At 39.2% G+C, this 25892-nt stretch overlaps 1 protein-coding gene across 3 annotated transcripts in view; it reads left to right on the forward strand.

The window, feature by feature from the left end:
• Nucleotides 1-25643, forward strand: part of MAP4K3 (mitogen-activated protein kinase kinase kinase kinase 3) — an 84852-nt gene extending 59209 nt beyond the window's left edge. For 2 of the 3 annotated variants that reach the window (XM_042789281.1, XM_042789283.1), the window contains 12 exons: nucleotides 3072-3156; nucleotides 4258-4337; nucleotides 6954-7014; nucleotides 7101-7218; nucleotides 9643-9701; nucleotides 12117-12220; nucleotides 12994-13165; nucleotides 15740-15808; nucleotides 15927-16019; nucleotides 18981-19051; nucleotides 21688-21743; nucleotides 24242-25643. In XM_042789281.1, coding sequence (XP_042645215.1) covers nucleotides 3072-3156; nucleotides 4258-4337; nucleotides 6954-7014; nucleotides 7101-7218; nucleotides 9643-9701; nucleotides 12117-12220; nucleotides 12994-13165; nucleotides 15740-15808; nucleotides 15927-16019; nucleotides 18981-19051; nucleotides 21688-21743; nucleotides 24242-24329 — 1056 coding nt within the window. In that variant the 3' untranslated portion in view covers nucleotides 24330-25643. The remainder of the gene's footprint in view (nucleotides 1-3071; nucleotides 3157-4257; nucleotides 4338-6953; nucleotides 7015-7100; nucleotides 7219-9642; nucleotides 9702-12116; nucleotides 12221-12993; nucleotides 13166-15739; nucleotides 15809-15926; nucleotides 16020-18980; nucleotides 19052-21687; nucleotides 21744-24241) is intronic. The other variant, XM_042789282.1, reaches the window with a different exon arrangement.
• The last annotated feature ends 249 nt before the right edge of the window (nucleotides 25644-25892 follow it).

The following is a 25892-nucleotide window of genomic DNA, read 5'->3' on the forward strand; positions in this document are numbered from 1 at the left end:
GTCTTTGTAGTATTTAAAAAAAAAAAAATTATAAAAGCCCAAATCTCTTACAAATGTTAAGCCACAAGTATGGTAATTCAGAAATCGCCCTTGATGTTGTGTTCTTGAAGTAAATTTTGGAAGGTTTTTGTTTGCTTACTTCATTAAAAAAGTGAATGAGAGTTCTATAACTGAAGTCACATAAATTCTTTCAGTGTACTGAAGGTACTTCCTGATCTGAGGAGCTGATGCCTCTCAGGAATTGCAAATACTTCAGAGTTTATACTATGCAGCTCTAGGTTTCAAAACTTCTGAAGACAGGATTTATAGATGCCTTATGTCTGGATATAACTTACAGACATCTATGTGCACCATCATAGCATAAAACAAACTATAATTTAATTGTAATATTTGCATGGACTTGTCACTGTGCTTTTAGCCAGCACTGTGATCAGAAGAGCCAGTATTTCCATCTTGACCATTTGTTTCTGCCCTTACCACTTTCCTCTTCGTGTACTGGAGCATGCAGTTATGTAGTGCTGTGCACCAAATGGGGGATTCATCTGATTTTTAAACTAACCTTTTTGCTACATTACTCCTAAGCCAGATTAGTTTCTCATCTTTAGATAAGAAAATAAAATTGCTATAAGTATGTGTAAGTGCAAATTATACATTTTTTTTTTTCTTTTTGCTTTCTATTCGTTTTAGAGAAGCAGGACAGGTTAAGGCAGATGTCATACTTCTGGTCCTTTAGAACTCTGAGAAGTACTGAGAAGTAACATGCTTAAGTAGTATTTTATGTTTTCACTGTCCTCTAAAATAGTTAAATGTTCTGAGTCTCTGTCTAAAATGGTATCTATGCATGGTTGCCTGTGACCAGAGATTTTGTTCAACTTAATAACCTAGTCTGGTAGCATGTTTTTCCCTGCTATTTTAGGTGGCTTGCCTCACAGGGAGATGTGTTAGATCCTACCAATGAGGGATCCTGCCTGCTGAAATTCCCCCCAAGACTTAAATGCCTCCATGGCAGTGGTCAGATCAAACATCCTTGCTTCTGCCTTTTATTTCATGCTTGTGGGGGTATTTTTCCCCACTAGTAACTCAGTTTAATAATTTATCTGATTCTCAACTATATACTTGAGATCTGTTTGGCATTTAGAGATGATACCCTCAAGGTCCATTTACCATTCTGAGGCATTTGCAGCAGCATTTTGGCTCTGCAGGCGTCCTGGAGATAAGGGCTGAGAATGGCCAGAGGAAAATGATCAGTCTCTTCTGATTTCCATCTCCTCCTTTCTTATCCAACTTACGACTACAGAGCTCAACTAGGTTTTAGCAGTGAGCACAGTGCTAAGACCCTCCACTGTGCAGCTCTTCAGTTGGAAAGGGTCGAGGGGAGTTGCATAACTAGTTACACAGGAGCAGCAGAAACACTTACCAGTATCCTAGATCAGTGCTTCAGGTGTCATCTTGTGTACTGTCTGCTTAGTGTCTCTCAGTGCCCTCCGCACTTCGGAAGAGGATTCCATAAAACCTCCCCCAAAATCCTTATTCTGTTTTTCTTGATTTCATAAAACCTCCCCCAAAATCCTTTTTCTGTTTTTCTTGATTTCATCCTCCCTTCAAACTCCTTGCTGCCAAGGAATTTGACAACATTGAAGCTGTCAGTACATTGAAGTCACTCTGTGTCAGTATCTTCTCATACTCCTGCCTCACATGTACCTTCTCTTGCTTCTGTTCTTATGCCTGCAGAAGGATCATCTCACTGTCTAGCAAGCAGCCAGCTCCCTGCCTTGGTACTCAGACTTCTGCAGCAGTACTAGGAGTGCTGAAGTCCTTCCCCTTGCCTTTGTGCATTGGGGTCTTAAATGTTTTGCTGATTACCTTAATGAATATGATTCTGCCCTCACATAAACATATATGGGCAAACTCAGGGACTTCATTATAGTGATGCAAGAATGAAAGATGTCTGAAGCACAAAGAAGGGTCTAATTTCTGCCGCTTTTCATTTTGAAGGGTTAATTTTGAAGGTCTTTTTCTTATTGAGCTAGACTATGTTTAGAAGTTACTGAAATGTGAGCAGACTTTCTCGTTCAGCAAAAAGCTTAACAAAAAAAAATTGTCCAAATGTTAACACGAGAGGTTTTGGTTAATTCAGTTTATTGATGGATAATAATTCACAATGTATTAGTATAAAGTGAAAACATAGCCATTCTCTAGCTTTGTGTAAAGGTAATACCTGCTTATATTCAGGATGGCAGCCCATATCTATGACTGGTTCTTACATTTGACTATAATTTGATAAAGGATAACATTTCACTCTACTAATTGTTGTTTACTACCGCATCATTCCTTTCCATCTACAGTACTATCAATCATCTCTGTTTCTTAACAAAATAGGATGGGTAATTGTTATGTTGATATTTGAGGGGAAAGGAGGGATGTTTGCTTTTGCTTTTCTGTCATCTTGAAGCAAATTTACAAAGTGTTCTTATAAATGTCTACAAATGCTTGCACTTCACTAGTGGGAAAATGGAGAGATTAATTACATCATACTGTGCAAGACACTTGTTTAACAGGCAAACTGCGTTTATTAGGGTTATACTGAAGAGGAGGTGGGATCTTCTACCAGAGGTTTCCCTTTGGGAAGCAATCAGTACTGAAAATAAGTTAATTCAAAACAACTAAGAGAGAGTCTGAGGCTAAGATTTTGATTGTTGCATGACCTAGAGTTTTATTTTAAATGTGTGAAATAGAGCGAGCATAGTTTCTCTGTTGAGACTTTCTAAAGTCACAAAACTCAGGAACCTTTTTCAGGTTTGTCACCTTTGTAGTAAGTATGTACTGAGACTGTTCATTTAAGAGCTAATTCCAAAATGCTAATTCTGGTATGTTTGTTCAAAATGGTCTTACAAAGGAAAAATCACTTTAAAAAAATCCCTTCATCAACTTGTCTGGATGAGGTTATTTTCCACATGGCAAATGAAACTACTTTTAACCTTCTGTTACTCCTTTAAGTAAAAATAATCCTATTGGATATGTCACATTTTAATTTTCCATATATTTTTTTTTAATTGGTTTTACTTCTACAGATGGGTGCTTGCTTTTCAAAGGTTTTCAATGGCTGTCCATTAAAAATTCATTGTGCAACATCATGGATAAATCCAGATACAAGAGGTAGTATATTACTTATCTTTTACCCATTTTGTTCTCTCCTTGGATTTCAAGAGTGTTTAGATAAGCAAGACTATTCCTTTTAAAATAGGCATATTGTAAAATAGGTTTATTCATATAAACAGATGTTCTTCTTTGATTATGCCACTGCTGTCTGAAGTTCAATTTTTTTTAATTATGTTACGATATATGTGGCACAGTTTTCAGCTTTGATTAAAAATAAATTATATATCAAATGTAAAAAAACGTGTTTTTTTGGTTTTGATTCCAGGCTCTTCTCAACATTCTAGTTCAAAAGATGCCAATCCTAATCTATTTTTTAAAAAATCTGACTTCTGGGCATCCTAGTTGAGATTGATTTTTTTTTTTTTTTTTTTAATTCACTTGATTTTTTTTTTTTTTTACTTTCCCCCTAAATCTCTCTAGTCCTACAGGTTTCTGCAGCTCTATTTTTGCATACATTTTAGTGCTTTATTATACAGCCTGATGTTAGGGATAGTTGGTAACATTGTACTTGCATTGCCTGCAATTTCACCTTTTGATTATAGGCATGCTACTGAGCCAGTAAGCAAGAAAATACTTAAGCTTTTTAGAAACAGAAATTTCAAAAGCCAATCTTTTGCAGTTGGCATCATCTCAATATAAGATTTCTGTTGTGTTTGCATACCTAAATGTTCAAGAAGTGAGGCACCCCCAAAGTACTAAGAAAACATTCCAGTCAATACTACTTTTGAAGTACTGTAAAAGAAGGCTATGAATATATCATAAAATATACGGAAATATTTAGGTAGGTTAATCTATATATGAGGAAATCATTCACATGAATTCTTGCTTATGGTTATATCACTGCTGGATTTTATTCCAATTGTTAGTCACAAAAGAGACTGATCTTTCCTAATGTCTTAAAACAGCCTCATTGACAAATTTAAGCTTCCGTAGCAAGATTAATTTTCCATGCTTTCAAAACACCGTAACTATTACAGATTGGTTTGTTTCAATGTGTGTAATCGTTTTAAGTAATTTTTTTTTTGGTAGAGCTGCCTACTCTTATAAAACACACCTTTCTTAAATCAGGGTTTCTAGATATTTTGTTTATATTTGCAGATCAGTATTTGATATTTGGTGCAGAAGAAGGTATTTACACACTCAACCTCAATGAACTTCATGAAACATCAATGGAGCAGGTATATTTCTGTTTTAATATTTTGGAAAAAAATACTTCTTTGTAATTTTTTTTTAGCCACTCGATTAATGCTGTATAATCCTTGTAAAAGTTGTCTTTACTGCAGTCACATAGGCACTAGCTATGTACTACCTAGAATTACTGTAAATGTTTACTATCAAGGATAACTTTCAGTCATGTTTAAGTAGGAGATATGCATATATCATGTGTTGAACTTCATCGTAGTGCATTGTCCTGCAGTTAAATGATCTGTTAAACAGTGTGGAATTTCCCTGATAAATTTTTGATTAAAGTTTCTGTTTTCTTTAAAGCTTTGTTACAGGATAGAATATTCTGCAACAAACATTGTGTTTCAGTTACAGGGAAGCAAGATGATCCTTTATACACTATATTCCATTTTCTTGGTCTTAAAAGCAGCTTTGCTGATGAGACTTGGTTTAATGAATCCCAGTTAAAACTCTCTCTTTGCAGAATCCTATAAATAATGATTTTTTTGAGGGGATACTGGGGAGGGGAAAATGCCAATTGCGGTCTACTTTGTATGGTGTCTTCTTCAGCTCTTTTGTTAATCTCTGAGACTTGTTTTCTTTCCTGCCCTCTCCCTAACTTAGGGAGCTATGCATCTGCCATCAAGATGGAGGAATTTGCAAGGACAGCCTTCACACTGTAAGCTGGAGGCGCTGGTGTTTGTTCATTTCCCAGGGTCCAGACATTGTAGATATGTTTGTTGTGTTGAGAAGAAGGCCTAGCTAGCTTGCACTGAGCTCCATGTAAACTGTAATTGTACTGGTGCTTGAGTTAGCTAGTTTAAACTCAGCTCAGGTACCTCTCAGCTGCTACACTGCAGTTGTACCTATGCTGAGAAATATCACTAATATAACAATTCTTGTAGGCCAGGTAGACCAATGAAAGTTTTGTTTGCCTTTTCTGTGTTGTTTATTTTGTGGTTTTGGGTTTTTTTTTTTTAATTAGCAAGGAAAATGGATGTAATGAAACTCATGTTCTCATATCCATCCTTGTTTTCTCTAAGTACCACGTTCTGTAGTGAGATGAGACTCACTCTAGTGCACTGCCACTTAGAGACAAGAAGAGATTCTTGTAAAAACAGCCAGTTATGTGTGGAACGGGAGGAATGAGTGACAGGTCAATCAGCCTGCAGATCTGAAGTATTGCTGTTCTTCTGTAATTCTCAAATCAAAGCCTACTAGGTCACAATATACTTACACAGCTACAGAAGATCAATCAAACTTGCACATTAAATTTGGGTACAGCCAAACTATTAGATGTTACTGTAGATTTTTTTCTTACAGTGTGTTTAGGTGATGAGACAACTTCAGGAATAGAAGTGCACCCTCTGTGCTAACCATTTGTTACAGCATTATTTATGATAACAGGCAATGGCATTTTCAAGTTCTGTGTTTCGCGTCATTGTTTACTCTAGGTCTGATACAATTCTTTATAAAAACAAAAATCCGTGGTTATTTTCCACTACATTCCACTTCAGTAATGGACAAAGCGGAAATACCATGCATTTCCAGGAGTTAGCACAACTTCAAGATTAATCTCTTGCTCTTTGGCAGAAAAAATTTTCAACTAATTTACAGATCTCTTCAAATCTTTCTAATAAACCAGCAGTGAGGGGTGAGGTTTTTGGTGGTTATTTTTGTTTGTTTGTTTTATCGGTGGTTTTGGGGTTGTTTAAGAACAGAACAAACGTTCTCCTGAGTTTTCTGTCTAGCTCAGTAGTCTATTTTCTAAAGTGGCAGTAGGAAATGTCCATGAGGTTGGCCACTGTATGCTGTCCATTCTCCTCAGACTCCACTGCAGTCATTAAATCGGGGATGTTGGAGCTTCCTTGCCTATTTGCTTTTTGTGTCCATTTATGGACCTGTTGGACATGAGTATGTCTAATCCCTTGTTTACACTGTTGATACTTTCTATCTTCATGACCTCTTGTGGCAATAAGTTCCAGAAGTTATGTGAGAGGAGAAAAAACGACCATCTTCTTTCTATCTAACTTTTTTTGAAGGATGTCTTGTTGGTTTCCGCCCCATCTTTCTAGTAATGGTGGGTTTTGACAAATAACAATTATGCCCTGACCATTTGTTGCATTCCTTGATCACTTAAGTGAAACATGTAATCATGCAGATGGAGAGTCCCTTCAAGTGCCAGTTTTAATTGCTTCAGGAGATTTGGACTGTCAAGGGCTTTAGAATGGCTGTAGGTTTGTTGACTGTGCTTTGTTTACTGAAGTTTGTTGTTAAGCTTTTCTCCCTTGACAGAGAAAATTTGGTGGTTTTAAAAATTTTTTTGAAAAGGATTGATTGATCTTTGACATCTTGTGGGCTAATTACAGTATACTTGAAGACCTCAATATAAAATGTGCTAAATGTCAATGTGTATGTTAAATATCATGTGTGTGCCTAAGTTTTACTCTGAATTAAATCTGGAATCCAGGTAAACATTACTAGACTTAAACTAGTTTCTGCTACAAAAAGCAAGTCAATATTGGTTTTGTCCTGTTGTCTATGCAGATATTGATTAACTTAATGTGCTTACATTTCGTGTATATCAAATTGAATGCTTTTCTTTCGTTGTTTTTCCTTTCCTTTATCAGCTATTTCCTCGAAGGTGTACATGGTTATATGTCATGAACAATTGCTTGTTATCAATATCTGGTAAGTTACTGTGCTAACTTTGAGTGGTAGTGCTGGTAAACATTTGGTTTCATATTTGAAATGTGGTTTTGTTTTCTAATTTCCAGGTAAAGCTTCTCAGCTTTATTCCCATAATCTACCAGGACTCTTTGATTATGCAAGACAAATGCAAAAGTTACCAGTTGCTATTCCAGCACATAAACTTCCTGACCGAATACTTCCCAGGTAAATACACGTCATCAGAAATATCAGAATATCTTAATTCTGGGAGTTCAGGTTATGCTTGTGAAACTCTGGGAATACCAAATAATGTGGAGCTCTGTTCACAGATTGCCATGAATAATTCACATGGATATTAATCAGAGGGTAGACCCCTAAATTTACATGAATCAAGATGTGAATATACTCATATTAGAGAAATGGGGTTTGGTACATCTTACCTTCTTGTCATGAAGCCTCTTGTTTCTGGGCGTAGTTCTTTTCAGGTACAGTCTAGTATGGTAAATCCTGGTTGTACGTAACGCTTAACAAAATCTAGGGTCAGTATTGTACCTATGATATTTCAGGGAAGTAGAAATTGTGATCTTACATTAGTTACTCTGGGCACTATCTTTCTATTAAAAAAAAAAAAAGTAGGAATATTTAATTTCTTACTGCAGAGGGAATGGGCTCATGGGTTATTTTGAAAGCTGGAAAGATTAGAACTGGAGAACAGATTTGATATTCACCATTGGCTAGTCATTTTTTGCAGGCTAGTATAGAAGATACTTTTGTCCCCAGATGCCTACAGCACATTGTTCATACAGTCCCTCCAACTTTATTTACCAACAAGAAAAATCCCAGACACTGGGTACAGTGCTGGCTTCCAAACAAGCCTTCAGAGCCCACTCAAATCCAAGAGGAGGAGGTACAAAACTTGTCTGAAAATGGTATTCTTCTTAGAGGCGAAATTCTAATTACCTAAGAGATAATTTGTGTTTTGAATTGTTGTCTTGTGTGCCTGCACCACTGTTCTGCTCCTTTCTCTTCCAACCTAACTTGACTTTGGCTTGAGGAGTGCATCAGCAGTGGACTAATAACCATATATGCCATAAGGATCATCGGAGGAAAACCTTCAGACTACATTCAGCATAGAATGACACCTCACCTAAATTGCAGACAGCTCAGAAAATTTCTTGTCCAGTCATGTCACTTCCCAAGAAAAATGCAGCACAACCTGAATGTACAAGTACCAAGCCTGTCATTCAAAGGCAGGAGAGATTCATTTAGATAATCCATTTTGCTGTTTTATCCCTTGCTGTAAGGCATCAGGGTACTAACATTTATCCAGGCAGAAGTAGTACATAAGACCATAATGTTTTGTCCTACCAGACCATAAACTGTATTGTTAAGCAAGTTCCTGGATACCATGATGATGAGTGCTACATGAAAAATGTAGGTATGTTAAAAGCAAAGTTTCAGTAGAGAAAATGCAAAGCAAATTAGAATTCAGACTTATTTGTGAGGTTTGTATATTGATCTGCAAAATGGTCTAAGCTCAATTTATGATACCTGGTAGGCAGACGTTAAGTAGCAGAAAATATGTCTGTGATAAGTCTCTTTTCCAGCTTCTTTCCCCTGAGTGTCCTTGAGCAGTTACTTTCAAGCCTTCCATGAGTTCTTCCAACCACAATTTGTGGCCAATACTTAGTTTTCACACTGCTCAGTCCTGCTGCATTATCAGTCACTTCTGGACAGCTTCATTTGAAATGCTATGCAAGTATTTTCCCAATTCATAGCTTTGACTGCAGTATCATTCTATCTGTCTGTCTATCTATCACTCCACTTATTCCCATCTTTTCTACAGCATCAAATTAGTTATTTTTATTGTCAAGGCTACTGCGGCCAATCTCCATACTGTCTGTCATCTTATAGTCTGTGTAGAAACACTGACTCCCACTACCAGCAGATAACATCCTCTTCCCTGGCTTATCTGATAAATTTTCAAGGAATTATTTTCATGATTTCTCAGGGAGCATCCCTTGCACATGAGAAAAGATCTTGCAAAGCTGCATTCCACTCCTCCTTCAGACCTTCTCTTGAAACGCACGCTGTGCTGCCTATGAAAGGTTTTGCAAAATTTAGGCTGTTGCTTTGCAAGGACTGGCCCAGCAAGCTATCCCATATGGCACCTTTTCCTGCACCCCTTGGGTCCATGGGTCCTGTCTTTGAACTTAGTGCCCTTGGGACAAGGGTGGACTTCATGTTGTCTGTGTAGTATCTGGCACAAGATGCAATCAGTTAGAACATTCTAAAGAAGAAGGATTATGTGGGAGTACCAATAGACTATTCAGGCATGTGTATAAATACATATAAGTAAATAGCAAGACATAGTGGTAAATGGTGCTTGAAGGTACTAAAGTACTTACTCCTCTCCATTCCTGACTTAACTGCATTCATAGTGCTGCATAACTAAGCAGCATTACGGTGCTAACAGAGGGGGGTCACCGTGTGTGTTCTAGGCATATCATTTTGAGAAGAAATATACAAATAAATATATTTTTTGTTTTTCCGGGGGGGCAAATATAATTTTCCCACCACCAACTCTCTAAAAAGCAAATTCATTCAATTGTTTTAGTTGATCAATAATTCTGTATTTATATCTTGTAGGAAGTTTGCAGTGTCTACAAAAATTCCTGACACTAAATGGTGTCAGAAGTGTTGTGTTGGTAAGTAAAGATCTGCAGAATAAATGCCAAGCAGCAGTACAAATGGTGGCAGTATTAAGATTACTGAATAAGGTTTAGGAAGTAAAGGGAGAAGAGACTTTTGTCATTATGAAACTATGTCTTTGCAGACAGTGAGCTTGTTCAGGTTGGTCCTTGCATTTAAGCAGTGAAAACTTTCTCATTTCACTCTTTAAATATAAAGACAATTCTCAAGAAACGCAGAGAAGAATGCATGTAAAATTTAAACGAGCCCTCAGAAAGAACCTAATCTCCATGGATGGAGTGACTTAAAGTTACCATCAGGCTTAAGTAGCTTTACTTCCTAGCATGAGTTCAGTTATCAATATTGGATGATAAAAAGCAGGGAGTATTTTTGAGGACAGTGTTGTCTCTGAAGCCTTTATAGGATGTTCAGACTGCCAGAGCTACTGAAGTGTCAAAGCTGCACTGTGTTAATATATGTTTTAAAAGGGAGATGGGGCAGATAGATTCAAAAAACCAACCAACCAAAAAAAAAAAAAAACCAAAACTGAGCAGGAAACTATGGATGATTTCTTGGGGTCCCTGGAAATGTTTCACCTGGTGTACCATAATCAAAAGTTTGGTGTGAGGAGTTGTATTATACAGAAGATTTTCAGAGACTTGGTGGTAAGCTTCTCTCGTTTTCCCTGACAAAAATCTGCCCAATATTGCTAAAACACCTGCTATTTGTTAACACTTCTTTGTCCAGCTCATCCCTTAAAACTTGGCTTTTTCTGGGATACAAATTCTCTAGGGCATGGTAGGGTGTTAACAAAATCCAGGCCTTGCGCTAATTGAGGCATCTAATCAAGCTGTGAGTGTTAATGGCTGCTGAAGGCAGCACCCAAAGGGGTGGAGCGAAAGGTCTCTGTTTATGACATGAGAAACCTGGTCCTGTGCTCCTCTGTAAACTTAGGGTTTGTGTACGAACAGGCACGGATTTTAACAAGAGTGCCATGGGACTTGGCATTTATTAGGCGGAGTCTGCTGTCCTGGCATTCAGAGGTAGCTTAGCCTAATAAGCCTGGAATCCTTGCATGTTAGGTGTAAGTGATAATTTGTGATGGCAACAAGGGTGGCTGCAAAAGGCGGGTTCAAAGGGAGAAAAGATTTCACTCTTCTGCCTTCTGTGCAGCCTGAGCCTCCATTCCTGCTGGTGGTGTAAGCATCCCTTTGGCCTGGGGGAAGCAGCAGTGCCACAGGAGGCAGAAAAAAAGACAAGAACTTCTGGTCTTGTTTTTCCCACCTTATGAGTGGTAATTAAATGTTTTATGGTTTGTGCTGCTGAGTTCAGCCTTAACAAAGGTCATGCGAAGCGTCATTTGCTGCAGTTTGTAGTCAGTTTGACTGATGTTGAGTGAGAGCTTGGATTAGTGAAATTAAGCTTTGATGTTTAAGAGGCCAAGTGCTTGCCAGTGGATTTCCTTGGCAGTAAGGTAGCATGAGCATATTTCACTTATGTAGATAGTACTGGATTGTAGAAGCTCGTTATCTGAACTGTGCTGTTAACTGCCTGATGACCCACAGTCGCTTTACAGTATTTTAAAGTCTGGTCTTTAGATATAATTATACAAAGTTCGAACTGACACTTGTTCATCTTAATGGATATGCTGGCAGCACTTAGGGAGTGAAATTTTGTCAATACTGTAGAATTAAAGTTGTGAAATTTAAGATTTCAGAGTAGCCAATTTTGCAACTTTACTGTTATCTTCCAATTTTTGAGTTATGACAAACAATAGGAAAAGAGCAGTTAAGTGGAAATAGATGATGTCACTTAAAAAAAAATATTTCCTTCTGATCTAGAAGTGTTCATCAGAAATATAGAGCTCCTAGATTTCAGACTTGCTGTGACAGTGCTTGGAAGGCAGCTGAGCAGTTCTCAAGTGGCACTGATTGTTCAGTGCCTCCTGGATAACTGTCTGTGTGTCACGGAAAAAGCCATTCTTTAACAGCTTCTCATGATGATTTGGAGATAGCTTAGGCAAACCAACATGGTGGAGTAACATACTTCAAATGTATATGCAGTCAACTATTATTTTTCAAGACTATCTAAAATAGTAAATCCCACCTACCAGTCTAAAAAAATCAACAATAAACTTTGAGTTGGAGAGGTGAAACACCACAGTGTTCTTGAGAGCCATGTGCATTATGGCTTATTTGTCACCAGCTACTGGGTGTTCATGTCTGGTGGAAGGGCAGCCCCTCCTCCAGCATGCTCACTGTCAACATTTTCATAGTGTGGATGTTGACTTTTTAGCAACTTCCTTATATAAAAATTAGAGTGATGGTGGTGGGTGTTTCCCAAAACTGTATGGACTGTTACTTAGTTGGAAATTGTTTCTGATTTGTATTTGCTTAGTACACTAATGTACTCTACCTCTCCTTTTTTGGCAGTGAGGAATCCCTACACAGGCCACAAGTACCTTTGTGGAGCGCTACAGTCTAGCATTGTTTTGTTAGAATGGGTTGAACCAATGCAAAAATTTATGTTAATCAAGGTAATATTATGATAAGCTGAAATACTCTTGTGTTCAGTTTTATTTATCTTGTAGTGACTTGTTGAGAGTAAGTATTAGACATTTCTTGAGTTATTAGACTTTTCTGTTAAATTACACTGAAAATAGCTCTTTCAATGTGTAATATGTACTAACTGACTCAAAATATTTATATTAATGTTTTTGTGGTGCACTTCAGTTAAAGAACAAAGCCCTTCTCTCTATGAACACTGCCTTTAGTTGCACAGTAAAAAGCTGGCTGACAGACTGAGACATGGCAGAGTGGAATGTTAACATCGGTTAACAGCAGGCTTGCTCCCATACCAGAGAGAAGGTGGCCACTTACTCTGTGCTTTGTGACACTGGAGGTGCCCAGAAATGCTTGTTATCTACCCATCTGACACCACCTGAAGAGATGGAGCCAGGGTAGACTCATGTTTGTAGGGAAGCAGCTGCTGTAACTTAATCAGCCTGGGAAACAAGGCTTAGAGACTCCATATGGGGGAGAGCAATGATGGGTATAGTGCTCTTACCATCTGTAGGCACAGGACACACATGATGACAGACATCCTGTCTTATTTTAACTGAATCAGCATGAAGACTCTCTAAAACTTCTTAGCTTGGGCTTTTTGTATCTATCAATTATTATTATCTGAAGTAGTAAACATTATGTTACAGAATGTATGGCATAAAATTTACCATACAGTTCAAATAGCTAATAGCAACTCAGACTAAACTTGTTTCCCTTCTAATATCTATTTTTGTTTCTAATCTAGCACATAGATTTTCCTGTTCCTTGTCCGCTGAGATTGTTTGAAATGCTGGTAGTGCCTGAGCAGGAATTCCCTTTAGTTTGTGTCGGTGTCAGTAGAGGAAGAGACTTCAACCAGGTGGTGAAGTTTGAGACTGTCAACCCAAATTCTACCTCTTCATGGTTTACAGAAGCAGGTTTGTGTGCTGTTGTAATTGCATTCAGAAATGTTCCTTCTTCTTCAACTATACCTGAGGCACTAGAAAGGTAATTTCATTTGAGGAAACTAATGGTTAAATCATTATGACCGAGTAATCATTGTAAGTCCTCTGTTTAAAGGGGTATGTGGTTGGTTGGATGTTCCTACATGTTGAATTCATCGGATTTGTTGAGATTTTGAGTATAGCAGAGGATGGAGTTGTGGTTTCCTGCATTTTCATAAATCAGGCTGGACTTGACTATTACCCACTGTGCTGGTCTGTGCTCTCCCTTTGCACCATGACTTCTGTTTTGTTTAATAGATTTTAATAGAATTGCACTTGGCAATTTCTTTTACCATCTTTGTAGGTGTGGTTTGGCTCTCCTACAGTAAGCAAGTATGGTTAGAAATGGTGTTATCACCCTCCTGCTGAGAGAGAGAGCATATTTATATTCTTCCAATGTTTATGGAAAGCGAAAGGGATTAGGCCCACTGGTAGCAGGAAACCAAGTGTCTGTCCCTCACTTGTCTGGGTGCTGTGAGTGAGGAGGCCACCACCTGAGCACCAGTGGAAATTCTCTTAAGAAGGAGATGTGTCAAGAATTACCTTCTAGAATTGCAAGGTTCCCCTAAAACCTAGATACAGTGATGAGCTGGCTTCAGTCATAGCTTGCAGGTTTAGAAGCAGTAAATAGCTTTGTTATTACCAGGCACAGAGCCCCTTTTGATCCATGATGAATTATACATGGCCCTGTGCTGGCATATATAAGTGTATGAGTCCAGCTGATTGCATACCGTGGAAATCACTAAGAACAACAGCTTCCAGTAGGAAGATGCCTGCTGACTTTCTTGCTGCTGAAAAGTCCATTAGATGTTGACAAAATTTAAAGCATAGTTACAAAAAAACAGTGATCAGTGGATGGCCAATTAATACACTTAACTATTTCAGAGTTAATGCATTTTATTTTCAGACTTATACATATATTTCTGTAACTGTGTGACTTCAGTAGAGTCCATAGAAGTATGCTGCAGAGAAATTCTTTGACCCATAATGTCCTGTTGTCATTCTTCTCTCAGAATTGTCTGCATCATTGTGTTAATACAAGAGTAGTAATCCCTTCCTGGCTCATTTTTTATTAATATGGAAAACTTAACATTGCATTGTGCCTTTCCAAACTGCTTCTTTAGCTTCCTTGAATCATTTGTGTGTTCTCATGTTGTGTCTATGTTGTTGTTTTCTTCTATTAGTTTGACTCTAATTTAATCCCTCATGTATTGGTTTATTCCTGTCCCCTGCTGGCAGGAGAGCAGTAATGCAATGAAACAGATTTTTCACTGTTTTTTAAATGAGAAAAGTGTGTACCATATGGTCACAAATAGCTTCCATCAAATAATAGTTTTCATTGTTTGACATTTGACCTTTTTTTGTAAATGTCTGATAAAGACATTTAAAAAAAAATAGCTGGCAGAGGCTTACTGCAGGGAGTGTCTCACCTTGCCATGCTCTTCCTGTTAGCTTCAGCCAGTGCAGTGCATGTTTCCACATCGCATAATGTGGTTGCACCGATGTATATCCTCCAATCCTTCTGTTGCATGTTTTCATCATGGCTATATCCACCTTTGGTTGAGATCATGCATTAGAAATTGGTTAACATCACAAATGTAGGCCTTCCAAGACATACTGCAAAAAAGAGATGGAGGGACCATCTCAAGGACCACATTTCTGCCATCATCCCCAAGGAGTGTTTTGCTTCTCAACAGGACCACGGATTTTATTATTTAACTGAAAGCTGCTTTTGTATTTTAGGAAACATGCTCTAATTTCTCATCTCTAACAGATTTCATGAGTTTCTCTTTTCTGTATGAAAGAATGCCTACAGAATTACTGGCAGTAATGCTGAGTTAGTAAGAGCTGATTTTTGTGTAGTTTTAACAACCAAATGGCCCAAAACTACACTTCTCTTTTGAGTTGATGTGTCCACTTACCACTTGAGGGTCAGATTCCCCTGTTTACTGGGATGGAAACTGCTGCAGCTGTAACCTAGAAGAGAGGAAGGTAACCTTCTTTCAATAGTTTGGAGAAGGAAATAATCCCCTGTTTTTGGAAGATCTGAGGATGGAAAGTCTGAAAATAGCAGCAAGAATTAAATACTGATATAAAAGTACCTAGCAAGATTTAGAAATAAAGGGAGAAGTAAAATGGAATGAAACAGCATTCAGGTTTAGTGTGAACAGTCTCATATATCTGCTTTTTTTTGCAACAGCAATATTAAATGACACCAACAGAGAATAAAGAGAGAACAGTGTACCTGTGAGTTTGATTTTGTGACAAGGCTCAGAAAAGGCTGGATTAAGTCCATACTTTAATATTACAGTTTCAGTTTTCCTGTCACAGCCAGTATGTTGGATAAGTGGACATGCCTCTCTAAGAGAAGAGAAATGTCAATAGTAAGATGATTATTTTAAGTAGATAAAACCACACTAACCCATTAAATTCTCTCAATCTTTAGAACTTCCACTTCAAATTTCATGCTAATTTATGTTATGAACTAACACTGTCATTTTTTTATAGACACTACAGAGACAAGTGTTGTACATGTAACACAGCTGGAGAGAGATACCATTTTGGTGTGTTTGGATTGTAAGTTTTAGTATCAACTAAATATATATGTGTGCATATACATGCATACTGTCTGCCTTTAAATTAGGTCACATATTGAAGATTAATTCTTGGTTGACATATTCTATTTATTGTCTAGGCTGCATAAAAATAGTGAATCTGCAAGGCAGGTTAAAATCCAGCCGCAAACTGTCCTCGGAGCTTACATTTGACTTTCAGATTGAATCAATAGGTAAGTTGGATTTCATTACTAATATCTGGATAAACTAGAGAGCTGGGCAGTTGTCAACTGTGTGAAATTTAACAAGAACAAATGCCGGATTCTGCACCTGGGACGGGGTAATCCTGGTTATACATATAAATTGGGGGATGAGAGTCTGCAGAGCAGCCCCGCAGAAGGAGATCTGGGGATTTGGGTCGATGGCAAGCTGAAGACGAGTCAACAGTGCACCCTGGCAGCCAAAAGGGCCAACCGTGTCCTGGGGTGCACCAAGCACAGCATCACTAACCAGTTGAGAGGTGATTGTCCCATTCAACACTGCACTGGTATGGCCCCACCTCGAGTACTGTGTGCAGTCCTGGGCACCTCAGTATAAGGAGGACACCAAACTGTTAGTGTGTACAACATCCTCAAAGTGGGCAGCAGAGGGGGAGGTGCTGATCTCCTCTCTCTGGTGACCAGTGATGGGACATGTGGAAGTGGTATGAAGCTGCATCAGAGGAAGTTCAGGTTGGACATTAGGAAAAGATTCTCCACTCGGAGGGTACTCAGTCACTGGAATAGGCTCCCCAGGGAAATGGTCACAGCACCAAGCCTGTCAGAGTTCAAGGAGCTGAAAGGTTCAGCACGCTATGTAACGTGCTTCCCTAGGAGCAACTGGAATGGAGCAATAACCCTGGAGTCTTGCCTAATTGGGCCAATGTCTTGGGAATACGATGGAAACTTCAGCCTCTAAAAGAATACCATAACACAACCTACATGAACTCTGTAAATCATTCACAGTTAATTCATTCTGCATGTGTGTTTACACAGTCCATTTCTATAAAACAGCCCAGAGACTAAATTATATATGTCACACTTTACATAAATCTTGGATTTTTTGTGAAGAATCTGAATGAATTAATTTGTGAAACAGAAAGACAGAATGAATTTATTTTTGACAGTTCTCCACTAGTTACATACCTGGATTGCATCACATGCTTTTGAAAGAGGGATGCAGAAGGATGTATATACAGATGGAGGGTAGCACCATGTCATGGTTTGAGCCCAGAGGGCAACTGAGCACCACGCAGCTGTTCACTCACCCCTTCCCCTCTCAGGAATGGGAAGGAGAAAATGAAGCAAAAAGGCTCAGGAATCCAGATAAAGTCAGGGAGGGGTGGCTCACCCATTAGGATCACAGGCAAAAGACAGACTTGTTAGGGAAATAAAAGAAAATATCACTTTAATTCAAACGCTAACAAAGACAACACTTAGCAGACAAGGTGGGATAGTGAGAAGCGCCACCACACCCAGAAACACCTCCCCGCACCCCTCCCTCTTTCCCAAGCTCAGCTCTGCTCCCAATCTCTCTCCCTCCTCCCTCCAGCAGCACAGGGGGCAGGGGATGGGGGTTACGGTCAGTTTGCTGCTCCTTCCTTCTTGGGAGATGGGGTGGATGCTGCACATTCCTCCCCTGTTCCGTGTGGCTCCCCTCTCAGTGCAGACAGTCCTCCGTGAGCCTTCTCTGCAGTGAGTCCTTCCCATAGCGTGTACCCATTTCCAAGCTTCCCCCGCGTGGGTCAGCCCCGCGTGTTGCAATCCTCCCAGAGCCAGACTACAGCAGGGGGGCTGCTTCTCTCCTCAGAGTCCTGGCTTCCTTTAAGCACTGCTGCCTGCTCTGGTGTGGGCTTTTCCACAGGCTTCAGGTTGGCCTCTACTCCACCGTGGAGCTCCGTGGGTGGCAGGGTGGGCAGCCCTGCCATCTCACCACAGGATAACGGGGGTCTGTGCTGCAGTGCACCTCACCCCCTTCCTCCTCCTTCCTTCCACTGATCTTGGTGTTCGTCCTTCTCGTAACTCCTCACAACTCCCCAACTCCTCCTCCCAGGATCCCCTTCTCAAATACATTATCACAGAGGCACAGCCACCATGGCTAATTGGCACAGCCCTGGCGAGGGGTGGGTCTGACTTGGGGGGGGGAGGGGGGGGTGGCTTTCAAGAAGCTTCTGACCCGGGCCACTGCTGTAGCCCCTTCCCCTGCTATTAAAAACGCCACCACAGAAACCCAGCACACACAAGAAGAGGAGAAACAGTGGGAAAACAAATAATGAGTTGGAGGGAATTTACTTCTGAGGAAAAGCTTTAAAGTTTTAAAAGACGCTTCAAACATAATGTCTCCCAGAGAAGAGGACAAACAAATATTGTCATGAAAAACACTACTTTTATGGCTCCTGTTGGTTGGGAATGGGGTACAGGAAGGAGTATGCATACTTGAAGCTGCTCACTGTGGGACCTCTGGACGTGCTGTAGTTCTCTCTACTCATCACAAATGAGCTACCAGTGTCCTGTTCTGGCCTGATATTGTCTCCAAAGAGCTCCTGCCCAGAGACAGAATGCTGGATGCAGGTGGGATAGATTCTTTCTGGGGACTCAGACACTTGTCCTGTCTTTGAGGAAGGCCCTAGACCCGTTTCCTTTCCCAGTGTTCCAATACAGGTTTCTGTCACCATGTTTGTGACCAGGGGAGGGACTGGGAAGTAGAGGGCTCTGTAAAGCTTTACACTGCTATTGCAGAAGGACTGTATTAGCCAATAGTTGCTGAGAAAGTGAAAAATGTCACTGCAGTATCCCTGTAAATTTCTGTTAAAATTCAATATACATTTTCTGCTACTGTTAGAATAAGATGGTGTTTCCCATGCAAAGGAAAGGGTATGTTTAGGACTAGACAGAAGGACAGGTTTGAAATTTTCTCTTGTTGTGTGGGAATATTTTTAAGCACCACTCATTAAACAAACAAATGAATATATAAATGTGCCTACTTTGAGGCAGGTTCAGCAATTCTTAGGAGTCATTTTGCAGTCTGTGCAGGTGAACCGTGATACAATAAAACATACATGTACGGATTTCAAAATTGCAGTCCTATGCTTTTGGCCTTAAAAGCATGAGTTGACATTGTGCCCCAAAACTGATTCCAGTGTTCTTTGTTACCAGTGTGTCTACAAGACAGTGTGTTAGCATTCTGGAAACATGGGATGCAAGGAAGGAGTTTTAGATCAAATGAGGTGAGTAGTGCATTTTGTTTCAAATTCTAGCTTCTAATATAAGCCAAGTAGAGGATGAATGCATAATGCTGTGTTGTGAAAGAGTAAAAAACTTCAGTAACTTCCTAGGTTACAGCTGGAAGCTGGAGTCTCATTCTAAACATGTTTCATAAGCCCCTGTTAAGTCTAATACACAAAGCAGAAAGCAACAAGAGACCAGGCCATGATGCCACAGAAAATATCTCAGCCTAATTCTTGGTAGCATTAATCTTCTCCTTAAACTGCTTTGAAGACCATCATCAGTCCTTTAGCTTCTCACATGTGGATATCAAAATTTGGGCTTTGTCAGTGGTTGCACGCTCCACTGCTGAGCTTGAGCTTTTTGCTGAATGAGTTGCCCGTTGTTTTTTTAGACTCTTCCACATTCCCTTGGCTTACAAATACTTTGAAGACTTTAGTGCCAGGCTTCCATAAGAAGTATTTTCCATTCCCAGGAGAAAATTGTCAGATTGAGCTAAAGATTTTTCTAAACTTTCTGTGTAGTCCTTTTTTTCAGCCAGTTTGATGTGATTTTTAGACATAGTTCAACCATTATAAGTACCTTCCCAAATTGTGGGTTTTTTGGGTTGGTTTGGTTTGGTTTTTTTTTTTTCTTTCTTGCTGTAAACCTTGTGCATCTATGTGTTAGTGGAAATGCTGTGCTTTGTAGGTTTTTAAGAAATCTTCTATCTTGGTTATTAAAGAATGTGTACAAATGTCAACAGTTGTTTTATCAGTGTTGCATTGGCTGATAAATTGAGCTCATTGCGACTAATTGTATTGTTGCAGCATGCCAATCTTATATATTCCACATTGTTACATAACTACATTTATTTGCACAAAGATACAGTTGACCTAATCTGTGCTGACAGTAAGTCTGCTCTTTGTGGCAAGTTGGACCAAAGACTCGAGTCAAACTACTTCTTACTTCCAAGTCTGCAAATGGTTCTTCTGGCATTTATGTATGTTTGATCCCCAGGCGTGACTGTCCTCCTCCCAAGAACTCATAATGGTGAACTGCAGCACCTTGCTGTTAGCACAGGAGGAGATGGTGCTGCTAGGCACTTCCCCAACGCCAGACTCCTGCCAGCAGCATTCTGCGAGGCTGGGTGGATTACTCCACCCATTGGCACTCAGTAGCTCTGATCCAGTTGTTAGAGGACGTGCTCTAGAGTGCTGCAGCACAGGTGGATGCTTTATGTTGTTTATCTAAAGCGTAAGGAACACTGTCTTGCTTTGTTAGTGTCAAGCCAAAGCCAGCACCTAAATGGAGAATGGAAGGCAGAACTGAGGTATTGTCAGAAAGCAAGCAACCCAAAACTTTTTCTCTGTAGAACATGTGTAGGGTAAGCTCTCAGGCCTTTTTAAATTTCTTCTCTCCTGGCTGTCTTACTAGCCACAGCTGTTTAGAAAAGAAACTCATTTTCATCTGTAATATGAAAAGCCAGCGTTACCAGGCTCAGATCTTGACCCTATTAATTATTTTAGGGGAATTTTATATCATGTAATATGTAGGAAGCAGTTACACAGGTAAAAAAACCTGACCAACCTAAATTTGCAGCACTTTTGTCTTTGAAGACATTATCAGTTCAGATTCCCTAATCTAATACCAGTTGGTCTAACGGGATTATTTGAGCTGCTTGCAAAGTTACTTCTTTCCACAGTGGTTTGATTGGGAAGAATGAAACGGGGAACTGTGTTAATTCTGAGACAAGATGCTCAAAGTTTGGGCCAAGATTGTGCGGGCTCAGCCCCACAACAATCGGGAAGTAATTTTCTAACAGTGGGGAACTTCTTCATTCTTGTGAATTAAAATTATCTTAAAAGTTCTCTGTGACAGAAGTGAATTCACTAAGTCAACTAACACAGCTAGGATCTGAAAGGAGAGAAGAATCTCTTCTTTCCTCAGGAACGTGAAATGTGGCTGTGCAGAAAAGGATCTTCGTAAACAGTGCTGCCTGTTGACGGTGTGACTTTGGAGTATTCAGTGGGCTGCAGTTTACTGATTAATATGTATTCTTTGGTGCTTTGGTATTCATGTGATCATAAAGATGTATCACAAAAGTACAATTCACCCATAGCAAATAAAGAAAGCTCTATTGCATTAGCCTGAAATGTCAAAATACTATGTTTTCTTTTCACAACAGTCATAAGTACCACAAATTAGCTTATGTGTCTCTGTTAAGGTTTTCAGAATGTGAACTTAACTGCATCATCACTGTGATTCAGAATTTCAACAAAATGCATTTTATGTGTGATTTATCTGAACCATTTTGGATATCTACTCTACAGTGAGACAAATTGCACCCTACAGCTACCTATTTCAGTCATGACTGCAAAGAGAATTGTGCCGGTAGCTCAGATGCTGTGCAGTGCTGAGACTTGCAGTGGTGCTTGCAGTTGCTGCCAGAAGAATTCACACAATGTGGCAGGAATTACAGAAAACTTTTATATTTCATTTAAAAGTGACAGTTGCATTAACTTCTCTAGTGGATTTAAATCAGTAGTAAATTGTTAACATCAGTCATAGTCAATTATTTTTTCTAGGTTGGTTTTAAACACAATAAAAACACTTGTGTACTTAACATGTAAATATCTGTCTTATTTTTATTGTCTAGATCACACAAGAAATTTCTGATAATACGAGGATATTCAGGCTTCTGGGATCTGACAGGTATGCAGAGAAGTGAATATGGCATGCTAAAATAGAATAATAATGTGTGCTCATCCTGCCTTGTAAAAGTTCTTTTTGCTTGTTTCTCGTGATTCCTTTTTTTAGCCATCTTACACATTCCTTTATGTACGTGTCTACCTTTCAGCCCTTCAAATTTACTTCTTTCTTCCAAACAAAAAAAAAAAGTCTTCTAAAAGTGTTCACAGGCTTCTAGAAGTACTCAGCCATGCCAGCAAGCTTGTATTTGACTGCAGTCCCAATCTCCAGAGTGTCTTCCTTTTGTTATGTAATTCTTTTAACTTGGTGAAATATTTACTTTCAGATGCTCTGCTGCAGTAATTCATCAAGATCTACTTTTTGAGACAAATGCAAAAAATACTTAAAAATTTAAGTATCTCGCTTTCACCCCCAGAAAGGAACTTTACCAGTTGTCCTCCCAGTGTGACAGCTCAGGTCTTGTAAGAGCTCTTGATAATTCCCAGTGCAGCTGTTCTTTGACATCTGCTTTACAGGACGCTAATACCATGTCTGTCTGACCCATCAGATACCAGCTTGCTGAGTCAGTAGATTTTATGAGTGTCACTGACTTTCTCAACTTTCTCTGCCCTGCTGTCAAACTTTGTACTTCTGTAACAGCCACAGAAACAGCAGATATCTAGTCTTCTGGGGAGTGCATGCTGACATGATGGTTTTACCAGTACTGTATTCATATGAAGTGCAAAACTAGGCTTTAATTTCTGAGAATTGCCACTGTCTTATGCCGCTTGCAGTAAACTCACTTTCTTGTGGCATCTTAGAACTACCAAAAAGGCTTCACATCAACCAAAGGCTCTCCCCATATTCTGCTTCTCCAAGCTTGATGCATAGCCCTGTAATTATCCATAACATCGACAGCAGTGAATGGTGCTGTGGCTTTGCTGGCTAGCTACCAGCAATTTTTGCTGGCTGGGTGTTGAGGATTCTGCCTTACATGCAATCCTTGATAGGTTTTTGGTGATGGGTAGTTGTAAGTAATACTCATCTCTGACCTGAGGGTTTTACTTTCTCTGTTCCAGTGGGGTGTGTGTGAAGCTCAGCTTTATTATGTCATTTCTCTTAGTTGTTGAGAGACAGCACAGCTTAATTTAAAAATGAGTCTGACGTCACAATGGAGCATGACATTGCAAATCATTGCCTTGGTAAAATAATGTCCTCTTCCCCAAATACGGTTCCATCTACTTCTGACTTGCACTAATAGTCTCCCAAGTCTGAGACGATGTTTAAAGACTTTGCACTGCAATAAACATTAATTTCTATTTCTTCAGTTACCATTTTGATTGCAGTTCTGTCATATTTTGTGCTTGAGCTGTGAAACCTTTTTCCAGTAACACATGTAATTTCCTAGGTAGTTCATATGAACCGGGCCTCTGAGAAACCAAAAAAAACCTGACATCAGTCCAATAAGAGCTTGTGTGTTGCTTTCTCCTGGTGAGCAGGGAATGCCTCATGGCATGATGTGCTATTCCCTTTGTGGAACACATTGAGCAGAGGGTAGGTTTTCTTAGTGATAGTTTTGAAGCAAGCAACCTCTCCTTGGGTGAATGTACAGTAGATGAATTTGAATTTCCCAAAATCTACCTTCATTTCAGGGTGCTTGTGGATGAGAATTCAGTCATGAACATCCTGGTCCATTTAGCAGTTTTAGCAATTCTTGCCTGATTAAAAAATGCCAAATAGTTTGTGAAACAGAATTGTGACTGCTAATTTCTCTCCTTTGAAGAGAAAGGTCTGATGGGACATGTCTTATGGTCTTTGCAGTTATAGTGTAGGTCCAGCTAACCCAGTCTCCTGTCTCTAATGCTGGACAAAAGTGGGTGGCAAGAAGAGAGTGAGAGAGAAGATTCCGCACATAGTGATCTTTTCCTTGAAAACTCTCAGCCCGCAAGACTTTGTCTCTGAGGCTGTCAGAGCTGGAGGAAGTTTCTGTGGAGATAGGTTACATGGGCTCAGGGAAAGACTAGAAATGCTCACAGAAGTCAGCTTTGGTCATCTGTCATGCCCAATGGTAAAGCACAGACTAACAACTTCCAGAACTTGGAGCCTGATTAACGGGTTAGCTTTGCAAAGCTCTGGGGAAGCACAAGCCCAGGCAGTAGGGGAGTGATGAACCCTCTTGAGAAGCCCCCACTGAAAGCACAAGAGGCAGCAGGCATAAAGTGAAGCAAGGGAAATTCCAGCTTGATAAAAGAGGGGAAAACAACATGGTGAGTGTGGTTGAACACTGCAGTAAGAGCCCAGAGAGGCTGTGGGAGATCCTTGGCCACCTTGCCTGGACAAGACCCTGAGGTAGCTTTGGGGTTGGCCTTGCTTTGAGTGGCTTTTGGACTAGAGGCATCCAAGGAGAGAGAAATGACCACTCATCAGATGGACCCTGGGAAAGAATATTTACAGTTATATCCATGGATCTTTTTCTAAATGAAGGCTTACTTGATGTTATGGCTTTTTTATTTTCATTTTAGGGTCGTTGTGCTGGAGAGTAGGCCGACGGATAACCCAACAGCCAACAGCAATTTATATATCCTGGCAGGGCATGAGAACAGTTACTGAGAACAGCACATGGCAGGCAGCTAGCTCACCATGAGAAGAGAACGCTCCTGCTGCAGCAGCATTCATGGCTAAAATAGCACAAAAGCTGCAGTAGCCCCACTTCAGTTACTTTATAATTTATTGTGGCACGAGAGGAAGAGGAGAATTGTTTGTGGTATGGACACATAAGCAGCATGATACCACAGAAGTGCTTAATTTACTGTTATGTAATCTTTGTACATATGCAGTATTTTTCAGTGAAACTTGCTGAAGACCTACACTGACTTTCTGTAGATAGTGGTCCTCTTGTTAAGTACAGGTGTCTTACCTGTACAGATGTAAAAGTCGCTGAGGATGCAAAAATTAAATCGGGGTACTATTTTAAGGACTTCTCCTGTGTTTATTATTAAGTGGTATGCTAGCGACAAATATAGTACATTTAACAACACTATTGTATTTTATTATAAGTAATTTACTAATACAAATGAATCTTAACTTTTAGAAATTGTAACCAAGGCTGTAATCCAATTACAATCTTGTTTTAATTTTGATGCAACACACTGGTGTTCATGTTTGCACAACATACTGAGATGTGATGTATTTAGTCACAAAGGTAAACTGTGACTTCGTGTATGTGACTTGGGCTTCAAAGTTACTTTTTTTTTTTTTTTTTTAAAGTTTACTTGGGTAGTTTTCTTTGTGAAAGTTAAACACCTGTATTTTTATATTTAATGAAAACTTTCCTTACAATTACTTCTCTGTGCTTGAAAACAGTATTTTCTGGGTGGGTGTCAATCCCAGACTAGTGGTACCTGGCTGTAACACTGCAATAGGTGTTTGAATTATTAATGTATACAATGATAAAAATGAGTATTACTGTTCATCTTACGAAATAGTTTCTTATCACAATGAAAAGGAGCAACATTCCACATTGTGGAAATGGATCAAAGATGTTGCCATTTTGACTTTTTTTTGTCCTTATAACCATTTTCACACTTTTTTTGATTTATGATGTTAACACATGGCCAAAATAATTTAGTTACTACCTCATTCAAACAATACAATGGTTACTACACATCACAAGAACTTAGTTTTGATCAGAGGTATTTTTGATTGTTCTTTTCCAATGCAGTATGTAAATGCCAAGGTTTAGCAAAATGCAAACATTTGACTTTTTTTTTTTTGTATATGTTCTTTATATTTTATTGTGATAACATACACTATAACCAAACTAGATTTAAAGTGATTCATGGCCTGCATTATTGTTGTGATTGGTAATGCTTTGAAATATGTTCCCTAATGTATATAATGTAAAATAAACCTTTTTTTTTAACATGTTGTTGTACAATTAGATTATCATCTGTGCTAATTTTCCACATAAGACTAAAATGGAGCATACTGAATTTTGAATGCTGCTATTAAATGTTTGTGCCAAACACATAAGCTGGGCATTTCTGAATATATGAATGGTCAGACTGCTGGAGCTCATCTCAATTTAGGCTAGCGCTTGAGGGATAGGCATTAATACACTTTTGACCTATAGGCAATGGATATATATGTATTTGAGAGAAGTCTTTCCAAATT

The sequence above is a fragment of the Tyto alba genome, unplaced genomic scaffold (genome assembly GCF_018691265.1).
Source record: "Tyto alba isolate M040663 unplaced genomic scaffold, T.alba_DEE_v4.0 Super-Scaffold_16, whole genome shotgun sequence".
Taxonomy (NCBI): Eukaryota; Metazoa; Chordata; class Aves; order Strigiformes; family Tytonidae; genus Tyto; species Tyto alba.